Source organism: Cornus florida, unplaced genomic scaffold (assembly GCF_030987335.1).
Source record: "Cornus florida cultivar Cherokee Brave unplaced genomic scaffold, ASM3098733v1 CherokeeBrave_3.0.0_Hap2_Chr11, whole genome shotgun sequence".
NCBI lineage: Eukaryota > Viridiplantae > Streptophyta > Magnoliopsida > Cornales > Cornaceae > Cornus > Cornus florida.
Window position 1 is genome coordinate 86,213,036 of NW_026775581.1, and position 14,000 is coordinate 86,227,035.

Below are 14,000 nucleotides of genomic sequence, written 5' to 3' on the forward strand. Positions count from 1 at the left end.
TAGGCAAATAAGAAATCTCAAACAAAAAAGATTGAGCTAAATAACTACGGTGAAGTACTAAATTTACTAACTTTTCATGACAATTTTCACTATTGCAAAACAAAAACAAATGAAGGTGTAAATGGTGAAGAACGGATGCCAAAATCTTGCAATGGGCATGGATGCATATCATGCAATATTTTACAACTTAGTCTTTATTTTTTTTTTGGAATACTTCAATCAATGTCTAAAGATATATTCTTTAAACTCTCTACCAAAATATTTACATATTTTATAAACCTCTCTACTTTTGTAGAATTCTGTCTAATTTACAAAGCCTCCAACATTCAAGAGAAGGGTGGAGGAATCTATGACGAGTGAGCAACCTTCTTTTCTCTCTTTTTATTTTTTTTATTCTCTTATTCTTTAAATTTAGTATTGAAATTTTATACACTTGCTGCATCCATTTTATACTTTACTGAAATTCTATACACTTGGGGCCTAAATTTTATTCAATTGTTTATCACCGAAAAAAGTTATATATGACAAACAAAATAGAAAATGAATTCATAGAACAAGAGAGCACAAAAAATACACGGCACAGTCTAATTCAATGCATCAAATATATATGCGTCTACATATATATACATATGTACATATATAATTATATATAGAGACTTTTACAAAGAATAAAAGTACAAAACAATTCAAGGTTAAAACAATTTGGAACACGACCCCATAATTTTTAGAATATAAGAGTATATGTCTATCACGTAAATTTATAAAGGTTTTCTTTAAATGATAGTGAAATAAAACTATGTGACCCAAGGGATACGATATTTGGTTGCTAAGTTAGAGAAGGAGAACATTGTTCGTTTGATTTTTCTTTTCAGGTCTGTCTCACAACTTTACCATATACCAATATTGGTTCAAAGAAATGTGGGTCTTATTCTTCCAATATTCCAAAGGAGGCATGTCACATCAATATGATGATATATCAACAGTGAGAAAAAACAAATAAAAAAAAATTTATATATATATATATATATATTCTTTCTGACTTGGTATTAGACTTAACATTGACTTGATATCGTCGTATTATACGCATACATACGAGCTTTTAAAAAATACACTCATTCTTTCTGAGCTTGGTATTAGACTTAACAATGACAATGAAGGATCAAAGATGTCAACCTTATCCACTTGAGTTCGACATTAGGAATGCTATAGAAAGCCAAAAATACCAACTTTCCAACTCCAAATGAAATAAAAAATACAAAAACATCAAAAGAAAACCCTAATTTTTCATGTATAGAGTTTTATCACCAAGGAAAGATCAACTTACCTACTATTTCAAAAGGATGAGCCCCTCATCTCTTCGGACAAATGGTTACAGATGATCTTGAAGAAGAGGTACAGAGATTGAGATGAGAAAGGGAAAATGCTTGCTGCAGCAATGAAAAATAAGGAAGGAAATACCGAAATAAGGTTAGCTTTGGGTATTATCACATTGTGGATTGGGTCTTTGTTTGGGATGGACCATGCTATGTTTTAATGGGCCATATTATGTGGGCTAATCAATATATATATACGTACTTTTTCTTTTCTTTTCTTTTTTTATTTTATAGTTACTTTTCTTGACAATTAACTCACATTCCTAGTTTTGTTTCTACCTTGGTAGTTTATGAATGCATTATTAATTTTATGTCTAAAACAATGCCAGGTAGAAGATGGAGAGAAATCTAAAGCACCAATCATTTTATATGGAACTCAATAATTGAAAATAAACTGCCTTTTAATAATATTTCTTTAGGTTTCGATTGGATATACAGGAGAGAAAATAAATAAAAAGTCCCCAAAAGTGACACTTTTTATGGGACGGAAGAAGTATTAGTTACTAGGGAAAGGAAACAAAAGAATAATAATAATTTATCTTCATATTTGGATAAATAGGAGAGAAAAGAAAAGAAATATTAGTATTTTTTTTAAGATAAGATAAAGGAAAAAAATAAAAAAATAAAAAAATAAAATAAAAGATAGCAATCGAATTACTATCATACCCTCTATCTATAATTTTTGAGATGATTCAATGTTATAATTTTGGAAAGAAATTATCACTGTCCCACTTTCCTTTCCTTCCAAATCTTCACATATTTTTTAAGGGATGCAATATGAAGGATCCCTCCAAATCCTTCCCGATCATTTCATTCTCCTCAAATCCTCCCATCCAAACACAACATTTCATGTCCTTTCTTTCTTTTCTTTCCTTATCCCCAAATCCTCTCTATCCAATCGAGACCTTAGTTATCACAAAGCAAACACTTCGTAATGTATTTCATCAGAGTTACAATAAATTCATTTTAATTATTCGATTACATTGTGTCCTTTTCTTACTTAAAAATCACATTATTTATTATCATTTGCAGACGGCAACTGAAATATCATGCAATTGAAATTAACTGATTGAAAAGGCAATTAAATGTTTGATGTTGGTCAGCTTAGCTACCAAAACAATGAACTTAACATGTTTGGAATTTCATTTCGACAGCTTTTTTAAAGAATATTTAGTTATGGTAAGCTTTTTGAAAGTCTACCATGTGCATTGATCCTTGGAATGGAGGATTTTTTTTATTTTTATTTTATTTCATTTCATTTTATTTTATTTTATTTTGTTTGCTAATTCTTAACCCGTTAGCCCATTACTTCCAGAAGTTTAAATCAGGTAGTATTTCATTGTTCAAGTAAATCAGGTAGTACAGTTATTTTTTTTAGCATGTAAAATGTTTCACAAGATGGATTGTGATTTTTAAGGGGAACATTTTACCAGATGGCTTGAAATAAGGCTTTCTGAATGTTCTATAAGGAAACTACTCTATACATCAGCATAATATCTGAGTTAGCACGGTGTGTTGAGTCATGACCATACAAAATAGTAGTGTTTGAGGCTACTTTCATTAGATTACCCTGCATATTGTAAACATGTAAGTCAGAAATTAATTCGACTTACTTTATCTAAATTGAACTATGGATAAAAAAATAATACTAATCTAAAATTTAAGATTCAAATTGGTTGAAACATTTGATTTGGTATATATATATCAAACATAAATTAATAAATAATGTCTTTATTACATACGGAAGTTCTTTCAAAGTTTGATGTGAATCGTATCCTTATACTTTTTTTAAAGTATGATGTGAATCGTACCTACAACATAGTTTTGTTAAATATGTATGAGATAAACCAATCCCGCTATAATATTTTATTCTCATTTGAAACTCTAAATAATAAAATTTTATAGTTAGTTCAGAAGTATTTATAGACATCCCTTATTAACTATGTAACTAACAAGTAGCAATTTCGATTTTAATAGCCGGCCTCTTATGTCTAAATTTACGTAATGGATGACTATAAATAAAATCTCCAACTCTTATATAGATATTATCCAATAGAAGAAGATCTATTCTTTAGAACTTCCACAACAAAATATCTATTCATTTACAGACTATGGTTCTTTAGAATTCTTCTATTCTTCAAATTTCTTTTAAAACTTTCCAATATTTTAGAATCTTTCATTTACTCTATAATATTCCACAGTTTTTTACTCAAGACTGCATAATTCAGCTGCATAAAAATATCCTTTATAATATTAACATGTGTCAAATTAATACGATATCAACGGTAAGAAAAACATTATTACTTAGTATATAAAAAGACAAACATTATTCATCACGACAAAATAATAGAAATAAAAAGTGAGGCCAATACATATTGGAATTGACATCTTATTCTATGAATATGTGGGAGCTTTTTCACAAGTACACACATTTGCTGTCAGTCCGGAAAAATAAGGTAAAAAACATGTATCAAACTCTTCAATTCAGCCCGGATTGAGAAACAGAGTCCAATAAATGGCGCCTTCATTGTGGATCACCTTTACATAAACCTTGAGTGAGGAAGTGAGAGAAGGTGCACCCTGAAAAATTCCAGCAACAACTTACCGCTTTAATGTCCCGTTGGTCAGGGACGGATCTATGTTGTGGATCTATGTTGTGGCCAGTAGGGCGGGCGCGGGGCGCGCCCATTAAAGGAGGTACGTGAAAAATTATTTTCACCAATATTAAATATAATTCTTTATAAATTACTGACTTAATTGTCCGAGCATCCTCGGCTGGCACCACAACAGTGTTATACGAAGTGACGTTATCTATTTGTTTTGCAGGAAACGTCCCCGTTCCAAGTTGCGCTGATTTTTGCTTCAACAAAATTTATAATAGATGAAGCTAGATTTGTGGTAGCAACTTTAACATGAGTTGGAACACAGTCTTCATTCCTTGCATTGTAATTTGTTGCACATATCATCGGCAGGAGCTCATGAACTCAAGCCCCTCCAAGTTTTTTTTGTGATATATAAAGAAAATTATACAACAAAGGTACTGGGAAAAATAATGAAGAGGAAAAATAATAGTGAAATCCATGTTTACACCAGCAAGAAAAAGAAAGATGCTAAGAGAAAATTATTGAGGATATTTAACTCAAAATCAATAATGATTAATAAATGAAGCATCTAAAAACATATGGGCGGTCTGAAAAAAAGTGCACCATTGTAATACATATAAATAAAAAAACGTGCACATTTGTAATATAAAAGTTACAGAACTGCTAGCTCACCAGCAGCAGGGGAACCTGACCTCTCCCACAACCATTTTCGGTTCGTGTCTGGACACACTCTCTCTCTCTCTCTCTCTCTCTCTCATGCTAAATTAGACAGTAAGTCACCAAAAAAACATCCTTAAAATCAGCCTTACATGGTCATCGGCAAAAACATCTAAACTTTTACCAAACCAACAAACTCTCATATAAAATCAAACCAGAATCATTTTACTTTGCATTACATTGAAAAATCCCGCATTCTTATATAAGAGAAATTCTCACACACAAATAACCACATAACAATACTAACTAATCGATGCAAGTCATTCATATGGAAGAGCCTTCTCACTCTTGTTCATCATGGTAATTTTCATATAACATTCTAAAAGTTATTTTCACAATGGAATAATAATGTTTCTCCCTCTCCCTTGTTTGGGAAACAAGAATCTCCCGCTAGAAAATGATCTCTTCATTGCAACAGGACTTGTAACACAATGCAACACCCTGTTTCTATGGCCTGACTTGCTGATTTCCCCTACTGGTCTTTTTGATGAACCTGCATCTACCTGCAACTGGCACTCTTCCACTTCAAAATCGTCATCTTGATTGATTCTCAACATATCAGCAACCGAAACACGGCTTTGACACAAATAACCCATGGACACTGACCTTCTAATTTGTTGATCTTCTTCATTTCTAATCTCAATTATGGTGTCTCCTTCTGAATCCCCTAAATTGTTGAGATCTTGTAATGGGGTCCGGGGCACATCACTTCGCCAAATTTCTTCTCCTCTAACACTCATCTCTATATCTCCTGCAACAACTACATTATCATTATCATTCTCACAATGATTCTCCGATAAAGATTCATTGTTCAATGAAGTTTCTGTCAACGGAGGAGGCAATTGACCTGGTGAAGCGTTCGCCAAAACTATGTTGGCTCGACAAAGAGGGCAATTCGAGTGAGATTTAAGCCATGTATCAATGCATGTGACATGGAAAGCATGACTGCATTTCGGTAAGAGCCTTAGGCTCTCATCTTCTTGAAACTCACTGAGACAAACCGAGCAATCAGTCCCTTCAATCAACCCATCTCCCTTATTGTACTTACAAACAGTAATCAACTTGATTAGAGCCTCGTCCAAACCGGTTGTGGGAACATGCCAGGGCTCGTGGTTTGACGGATCATGAATTTCTTCCAATTCCTCATTAGGGTCATGAATCTCTCCTCTTCTTGCTGAATCCATGTTCCCACAATACTTGGAAATTATAGCATAGTAACTAACTAGAAGGAAACCACTTGCCAGAATGCCAATGATGGCGATGACAAGAGGGGAAAATTTTGGGCCAGAATCATTGTCGGGAAAGCTGTAGGGAGGTGGAGGGGGGAAGATCATGTAGCACCATTGTGGGCAGTACAAGCTACAAAAGCCTTGAGAACAGTCCTTAGTGTTCATATATGGTACCCATGTCTTTGGGTTGCCTATAGACCCCATGGACAAAATGGAAAACTTCTGGGATTTAATCTAATTTCTCTTCTAACATAATACAACTTCCTTTCTTCCTACTATGTAAATAATGATCAACATGAAAATTTAACAAGATTGAATATATCATTCAGATGCATTGGACTATCAAATAAGTAAACCAGAAACTCACAAAAATAAAATAAAATAAAATTAGAGAACAGCTTAGTTGCTGCCTCTGTGAATCTATAAAATAATGCAAGAAACTTTTATACAATAAAATTACCTGACTTAATTCTATATGGAATTGGAGACCTCTGTTTTGGGAGGTGGATTATAATAACAATGATTAGCAGTGGAATAAACACAAAACAAATTATGGGTTTTGAAAGATTTTGGAACTTGGGAAGGCTTGAGGATCAAGTACAGGGAAAAGAAGTGAGAGCTGCTATGGTGGGCATTTCTTGAAGAAAATAACTTAGGGTGGAACAGGAGCCAGAGAGGCTTTAGATGAAAAAGCAAACCAAAGACAGGAACTCATGATGTGCAAATGGGGTATTCCTCCTTTTTCTTTTCTTGTTCTTTTCTTTATCTTTCTTTCTTGAAGATAATGGTTTGTTGACTAAGGTTGCAATGTTGATTGGGGATTTATCAAAGTAATCAATGCTTTTATTGTTGTTGAAGCCAGCAGCAGGTGGAGTGAATATTTTGCTTGGGACAGTCTCTTCTTTTAATTAAGTGGGAGCATATATATATATATATATATATATATATATTGGTTGGCCTTTATATATGCTCCCACTTAATATATATATATAAAGAAAACTGATATGATTATTTTTGGGAGGGGAATAAGGAACACAATAATACAATTTGTAAGGCTTTCAGTATTTCATTCTCCAAAAGCATCAAAAGAGCTGTCAGTGGGCTTCTTGTAAAAGGTCAGTAGATGCTACATGAGATGGGGCACATATGCCCACACCATTCAAGATTCCAATTGCATGCTTTAAAGTTTTGGACTAACAAAATCTTGATAAAGTAAAGGTGTGGCTTAACAATATCCAGATGATCATAGGGCCAACTCCTAATTATCAAATAACAACATAATATATATATATATATACCCTTCTATATGAAAATAAATAAAAAATATAAAAAATCAACCATTCTCTAGAGTCTAGAGGAATCTAGGAGATTACTTTTTTGCAGGGTAAATGAGGTCAAAAGATGAAGATATCTTACAAAATAACTTCCTTTAGTCATCTTAGTGTATGATCCAAGAACAGTCAATAGAGATTCTTTTTTGAGTCACTGTGTAAGAATCTCTCTCTCAAAGTCACTCCAATCCTGTACCAGTTAGGGCTGTAACTTGGGCGAGTTAACCCAGCCCAACCCAAGCCTAACCCAGAAATTTGAAATTGGGGCTTATATTCACAAGTCGGGTTCATGTTCGGATTGGGTTTTGTCAAAATCTAGACAAAATCGGGTTGGGCTGGGCTCAACCCGAACCCAACCCAAAACCTTTTTTTTTTTTTTTTTTTTTTTTTTTTCATCCTTTCTCTCTTCTCTCTCTTTCTCTATCTGCCACCGTCCATGGGCGAAGCTTGAGAGTTGAGAAGGGGGTTTTTTTTCCTCTTCCTTCTTTTTCTTTCTCTTTCTCTTTCTCTGTCTTCTTTTTCTTTATCTTTCTCTCTCTGCCGTCATCCATGGGCGAAACTTGAACAATCTGGGTTTTGATTTTTGGAACAAATCTGAAATGATATGGCGAAGCTTGAACCAATCTGGCAAAGCTTGATCAAACTAGACAGCGGGCGATGGAAACTGAAAGATATGGGTTTTGATTTTTTAAACAATCTAAAATGATATGCCGATGTTTTGATTTTTTGAATAATCTGAAATGATATGCCGATATGGGTTTTGAACTTTTGATTCTAGCACACAGATAGATAAAATTGAAATATGTGGGTTTTGAACTTCTGATTCTTGTAGATTTTGTAACTTACAGTTGGAGAGAGAGAGAGAGAGAAAGAATGGAGCTGGAGGCCATAGGGGGGCTGAAATGATTTGCCCTAAAAATATTTTGTTTTTTTTATTTATAATAATATAATCAAATATATATAATATATAATATAATATAATATATATAAATTTTTAAAAAAAAATTAAAAAAAAAAAAAACCTTAACCCGTCAACCCAACCCAACTCGTCCGAAAATATTCGGTTCGGGTTATGATCATAACCAATGGTCAGTACAATTCGGGTTGGCCCAACCCAACCCGCTTCGGGTTGAGGTTGGGTTAGGACTGGGCTGAGTTGGGCCAACCCAAGTTGCAGCCCTAGTACCCGTTATTGCCTACAGTAATTTATTTTTTCAGAACAAGTTCCTTATAATATAATTTATTACCACTTTGCTAACAAATACTTAAACCTCCTTTAACAACTTTGTCGCAAATTTTAAATTCCTTAAATACCCTTACAGCATCTTCCATCAATACCTTCTGCATATCAGGGGCAATTATGGCAACTAGAAGAAAGAGGCTTGACCCTATTTTTCTTTTGCCCTTATCTCATGTCCAATGGCTATAAAGATGAAAATGAAAAGGCCATGTCTGCATCTCTTCCTAACCGTATTTAAGGTCAGGTACAAGTGACAGAATAAATATATGGAATATAATGTCTGCAGAGAAAGAAAGGAATGCTAATTGAATTGTGTCATGATTCTTATAGTGCACATAATTTCATGTAATCACCACCTATCTCATAAAGTTACCAAACAAAATATAAAATGTTGACTAAACAATGATCGATAATAGTGGGTTTAAAAGTTGAAGTAATGATTCTATACTTTTCACAATAACAGAAAAAGAATGATATGAAACAGATGCCAATACATTCTTGCTCCTGAATCCAACAATTTTACCAAACACACATAAAGAGACCCCAATTAACTCGATTTTACCACTCTAGAATCACAAGATTTTTAATAGCAACAATAAACAGTAACTTAATTCCGCGGGCCAGGGCTGGGGGAGGACCAATAAACAGTAACCGTTATTTACAGTTATTTCTGTTACAATTTTGTTCATAGGTTCTAGAGAAATTAATATTCTAAAATTTACTAGCCAACAGAATGGATGGGACTCACTGAGGAACAGAGGTACTGCTAAGATATAACTATATGTTAAACCTATTTATTGCTGTTCAGTAAGCACACAAATTGTAAAGTCCCCACCAAACAAACAGTGTCTCTATAAACTTCAGTTATGGTATAATGAGATGGGGAACTTCTGGTCACTGAGTCTCTCTCTCTCTCTCTTTCTCTCAAATCTTTTTTTGAATTCAAAAACTCCGAAAACCATTAATCTCAACTGGTCTTAGCTACATAAATCCTTGTTTTAAGCTTTAACAATAGCCAGTTAGCCACATCCAAGTCACATCCTTGGCAGTTCACACATATATTTTCTTTAACCACCTTGAGAACTTTATAAGAAGGTAGCAATAGAAATGAATTGTATAACATTATCGAATTTGTGATGATGCCAAAAGATCAAATTTTATGACCGCACAAAGAATTGAAGAAAATAATAACAATACAATATGCTGAAAAGGATCTCTCCTGAAGCAATCATACTATGTGGAATCAATTATATTTCTACAATTTCACATAAAACATTTTCAGGCAATTTAACAAGGTAAATGAGACATAATAGCTCTAGTTTTCAGTAAGTACAAATAAAGCATTATAAGTAAACGCAAATATGTGCAAACCACACTGCCTTTCATCACTGTTATGTGCAAGAGCGTTGAAAATGCCAGATTGGGACACATTTTGGAAGTTATCTGCAAACCACAGATCAAGAGGACTAAAGAATGTGTCGTTCTATGATTGTTCAGGTTGCCCCTAGGCTTTGTCTTCTTCAACCTTTTCATTTCCAGATTCATCAACATTCTTTTCACTGAATTTCAAACGAATTGGTCGGTCACACAATTCCTGCATTAGGAACAATCAAGCATCTCATGAACCTGACAGAATAGTACATACATGTACAGAAAGAAATGCACGCAGGATATTCATGTATTTTGATAAAATCATATCCTATTCAGAACCTGTAGCATTTCAATATGCAATATGCACCATACATATTATAATACAACTACATACGTCTATGAGTCCTACTAATGCAATTCCAGAAAGCATCATCATTCATCAAGTAAAACAGAAATAGCTTAGGAGAAAAAGATATCTTAGATTGATTTAACATTGAATACCTTCCCATCCAAAGCAGAAATTGCAGTCTCTGCTTCCTCTTTCGTGGCAAATGAGACAAAGCCATACCCAGCAGATCTTCCTGACGGACTATCAAAAACAACCCTAGCTGAAATTGGATTAAAATCGGCACCGAAAAATTCTTTGAGATGGCTAGACCTCACTTTCCATGCAAGATTGGACACATATAGCTTATGGCGTGTCTCTCCAGGTGGGGGACCTACAGGAGGAGGACGTGAAGGTTTCTTGAATTTCTTTGCAAACTCAACCCTGATAATCCTACCCAACAATTCCTGCAACAAGACAAGCATAAATTTGTGTTGCCGTAAAAATGGGAAAAAGAAATAAAGAAAAAAAAAAAAAACTACTAGATGCAGCATAAAATATTTTAAGTGAAGCAGCTATAAGAGTTGAAATGAAAATGAAGAAAGAATCTACAGATTTGATAAAAAGTGACTACCTCTTCCTTCCATCCAACATCAGCTATTCAGCAGATACAATTTTTCCAGAGCCAAAAATAACGAAAATAGAAGGATATGTTTTGAGAAAGGAAGGAAATCAATACTACAAAGATATTCAAAAGTCTTCCACTCAACGGTTGGGGGAGTGCTCTATTTGTACCCAAGTCTTCTGTTCAGTCATGGGGGTTGGGGAACAAAAACAATTGAGAGAATTGATTCAAGTATCAGCCTTTTCCTATTCCACTAAAGATCCTACCAGAGTTTGTGGCATTCTTGAATAGAGAGATCAAGAGGTGTGGTCTAATCAGATCCAAATTTAGAAAACACTCCTCAGGAAAACTCAGAACCTTCCTCATACAAGTCCATGAAAAATTGATATCAATTTGATTATCTTACTCATTTGAGGGACCAAGATCGATACAAAGCCCCTAATCAACTCCAAACTATTCAAAATATTTTAGTTTATAATATTTATCATAACATTTGCAAGAACAACTATTAGCTTCAATGGTTAAAATTAACAAGACATCCTCGACCCAACAGAAGAAAAGCTATTTTCACAATTATTTGTGGTCAAACACAAGATCCAGAATATTGATCTTCATGGACTTATATTCTGTTAATTATGCCCCCAAAACACTTCTCTTATATCTTAAAGCCCTGTCCCAAAATTTCATGTTTCATTTCATGGCAGAGCCTTTGTTCAATCCCTCTTAAGTTTTATACATGTGTGTGTCTGTGCTTCTGTTTGTGTGTGTGTGTGTGTGTGTGTAATTATGAATTTGGAAAGAGTAATTCGTGCAACATTCTGTATCTTCTTTGTTCTTATCCATGAGAAGTATGATACACAGTTGTTACTTATCTACCATGTTTTCAATGCTAAACATCATATTGAACTGCTTTATCAATCTGGATATGCCTATCACCCATGTATCTCCATGCCTCGATTTAAATACCATCTAATCCAAAAAAATTTGCAGTCTTTGTCTTTCTCAAAATATGTCCAACCTCGTTTACAGAGTTTCTCCTTTAACTATTAGAATTACTAAGGGTTGAGTGCAGAAAACACCTCTCTATTATGCTTACAGTGCATATCAACCCCCTTGTGCACAAAACACTCTTAAAGTATCAAAATGTGTAAATAAGTCCTACCCGACACATTAAAGTTAGAGTTTTACAAAACTACCCTTACACGTTTTACACATTAATTTTAAAAAGGTGATTTTGTGATATGACAAGAGGACCTCGAATTGATTGTATCACAAAGTGCAAATTCAATCTCTAATTGATTTATTCAATCTGTCATCCAAAGGTTGGGTAGCAATATACATATATGTATGTTAGTCATACTCCCTCCGTCCCAAAAAAAGAAACTTGTGGGCATCAAGAAACTACAGTAATCGGTTAAGGGAAGCTGTTAATCAGATTAAACTGAAGATTCCACTGGTGAAAGAAGAGGAACAAATGTTTGAAATCTCTCTTCAAGAACAAATGTTTGAAGTCTCTCTTCAAGAACAAATGTTTGAAAGCTCTCTTCAAGAACAAATCTTATTTTGGGACGGAGGCAGTAGTACTTTATGTAAAAAACCCACAAAAAGTAATCTGAGGGGTGTTTTAGCACATTTTTAAAAGAATAAGGGAGATAACAGCACACTTTTTAAAATAGGGTGTGAAAGTGCTATGCGGAGTATACTTTAGGTTTAGGGGTATTTTCCGCACTTAACCCAATTATTAAACCATTTTACAGCTAAGCTCACATATATTTCATCAAAGAATCAGTAATAATGGCTATGGCACATCTAGTCTCGTGATGTCAATAATTGTATCTCATACTTCAATGATTCTTTGTTTTCTCTCCTACCCCAATTAATTCAAAGAAGATTACTGACTGGCTGATTGCAACATGTCAAAAAGGAGCCACTCAATACAAATCGAAGGCACTACAAAAGAAGAGGAAAGCAGAAAATAATTGCTCGATGTAGCAAGAAAAAAGACCCAATAGCCTATTGATTAACACTGAAAGGCCTGCAAAATGAGTTCTAGCATCTAAAATAATATTTAATTAGATACTGCAAACTCAACTCAACAAAGCCTTTCCCAAAAATTAGTACCACATACTGTTGAAAAATTAAGGTTCTTTTTGTATGGAAAATTTTAAATGAATGGATTTATGTTTAATTGTTTAAGGAGGATAGTCTAAATTTAGGTTTCATAATTTAGCAATAACAAGGTACAGAAACTTATTTGAAATCCATGCAAATTCTAGTTGCACAAGATTGTAATAGAACATTTCTTGCAGGCATACATCTAATAACATTGCCTTGGACTTCCAATCTAACTTCAATAGCCAATCTTTTATTTAAAGCCAAATCCATTGATTTGAAATCTATCATTTCTTCAAAACTTCAAATGAACCACAACATTTCACATTTAAGATATACATGGGCGAACTCAAATGCAAGTGAAAATTTTCATCATTTTTTCATTTTCAAAACACAAACCTATTCCAATCAATAAACCAAAGAAAGAAGTTAAACAACCAAAAAAATAAATTCCAAAAACAACTTACATGAGAGTCAAATTTATCAATAACAGCCTGCGCTTCTTCCCCAGAAGCCATCGTGACAAATGCAAAGCCTCTGTTCTTCCCATCTTTTTGTTTTATAATCTAAATGTTCCACACATCCAAATAAAAACCCAATACCCAAAATCAATAAATGAATACAATCCTACAAAACCATATACATATATAGATATAGATATGTAGAAAGAGATAAAAAAAAACCTCAACATCTGTGACAGTTCCACATTCGCCAAAAAGGTTCTTGATATCAGCAACAGTGTAAGACCATGGCAAATTGAGCACGAAAAGCTTCTTCCTTTGATTTGATTGTTGGGTTTCCTCTGTTTTTTCTTCTACTGCTACATCCTGAACTGCTGAGCTTATTTCGAAGCTCAATTTTCTGGTTTTGTTGATAGAGAGAAGTGGGTGGGGACAAAGATGAAAATTGAGAGAGAGGGTTGGGGTAGAAGTGGAACTGTGGTGCTTTACAGAGAATGAACGTCTAGGGCATAAAAGCAATTTCGGAGAAGTTGAAGGGTAGGAACGTAGGGTGGAGAATGCTGCTTCGAGTGCCGCCATTGATATCCACTGAAAAGGAGAAGTTGAAGAAGAC

General features: G+C 33.9%; 2 protein-coding genes across 2 annotated transcripts; both read right to left on the minus strand.

Annotated features, from left to right (window-relative positions):
• Window positions 1–4,564: 4,564 nt before the first annotated feature.
• LOC132285271 (E3 ubiquitin-protein ligase Os04g0590900-like) lies at window positions 4,565–6,734 on the minus strand. Its single transcript, XM_059787439.1, has one exon. It carries the CDS (start codon window positions 6,124–6,126, stop codon window positions 5,026–5,028), a length of 1,101 nt encoding a protein of 366 aa, XP_059643422.1. The 5' UTR covers window positions 6,127–6,734; the 3' UTR covers window positions 4,565–5,025.
• A 2,934-nt stretch (window positions 6,735–9,668) lies between these two features.
• On the minus strand, window positions 9,669–14,000 carry LOC132284124 (29 kDa ribonucleoprotein A, chloroplastic). Its single transcript, XM_059786194.1, has 4 exons — window positions 13,610–14,000; window positions 13,394–13,492; window positions 10,366–10,656; window positions 9,669–10,087 (listed from the first exon to the last, which is right to left on the minus strand). The coding sequence occupies exons 1-4, from the start codon at window positions 13,964–13,966 to the stop codon at window positions 9,998–10,000; spliced, it is 837 nt and encodes a 278-aa protein (XP_059642177.1). The 5' UTR covers window positions 13,967–14,000; the 3' UTR covers window positions 9,669–9,997.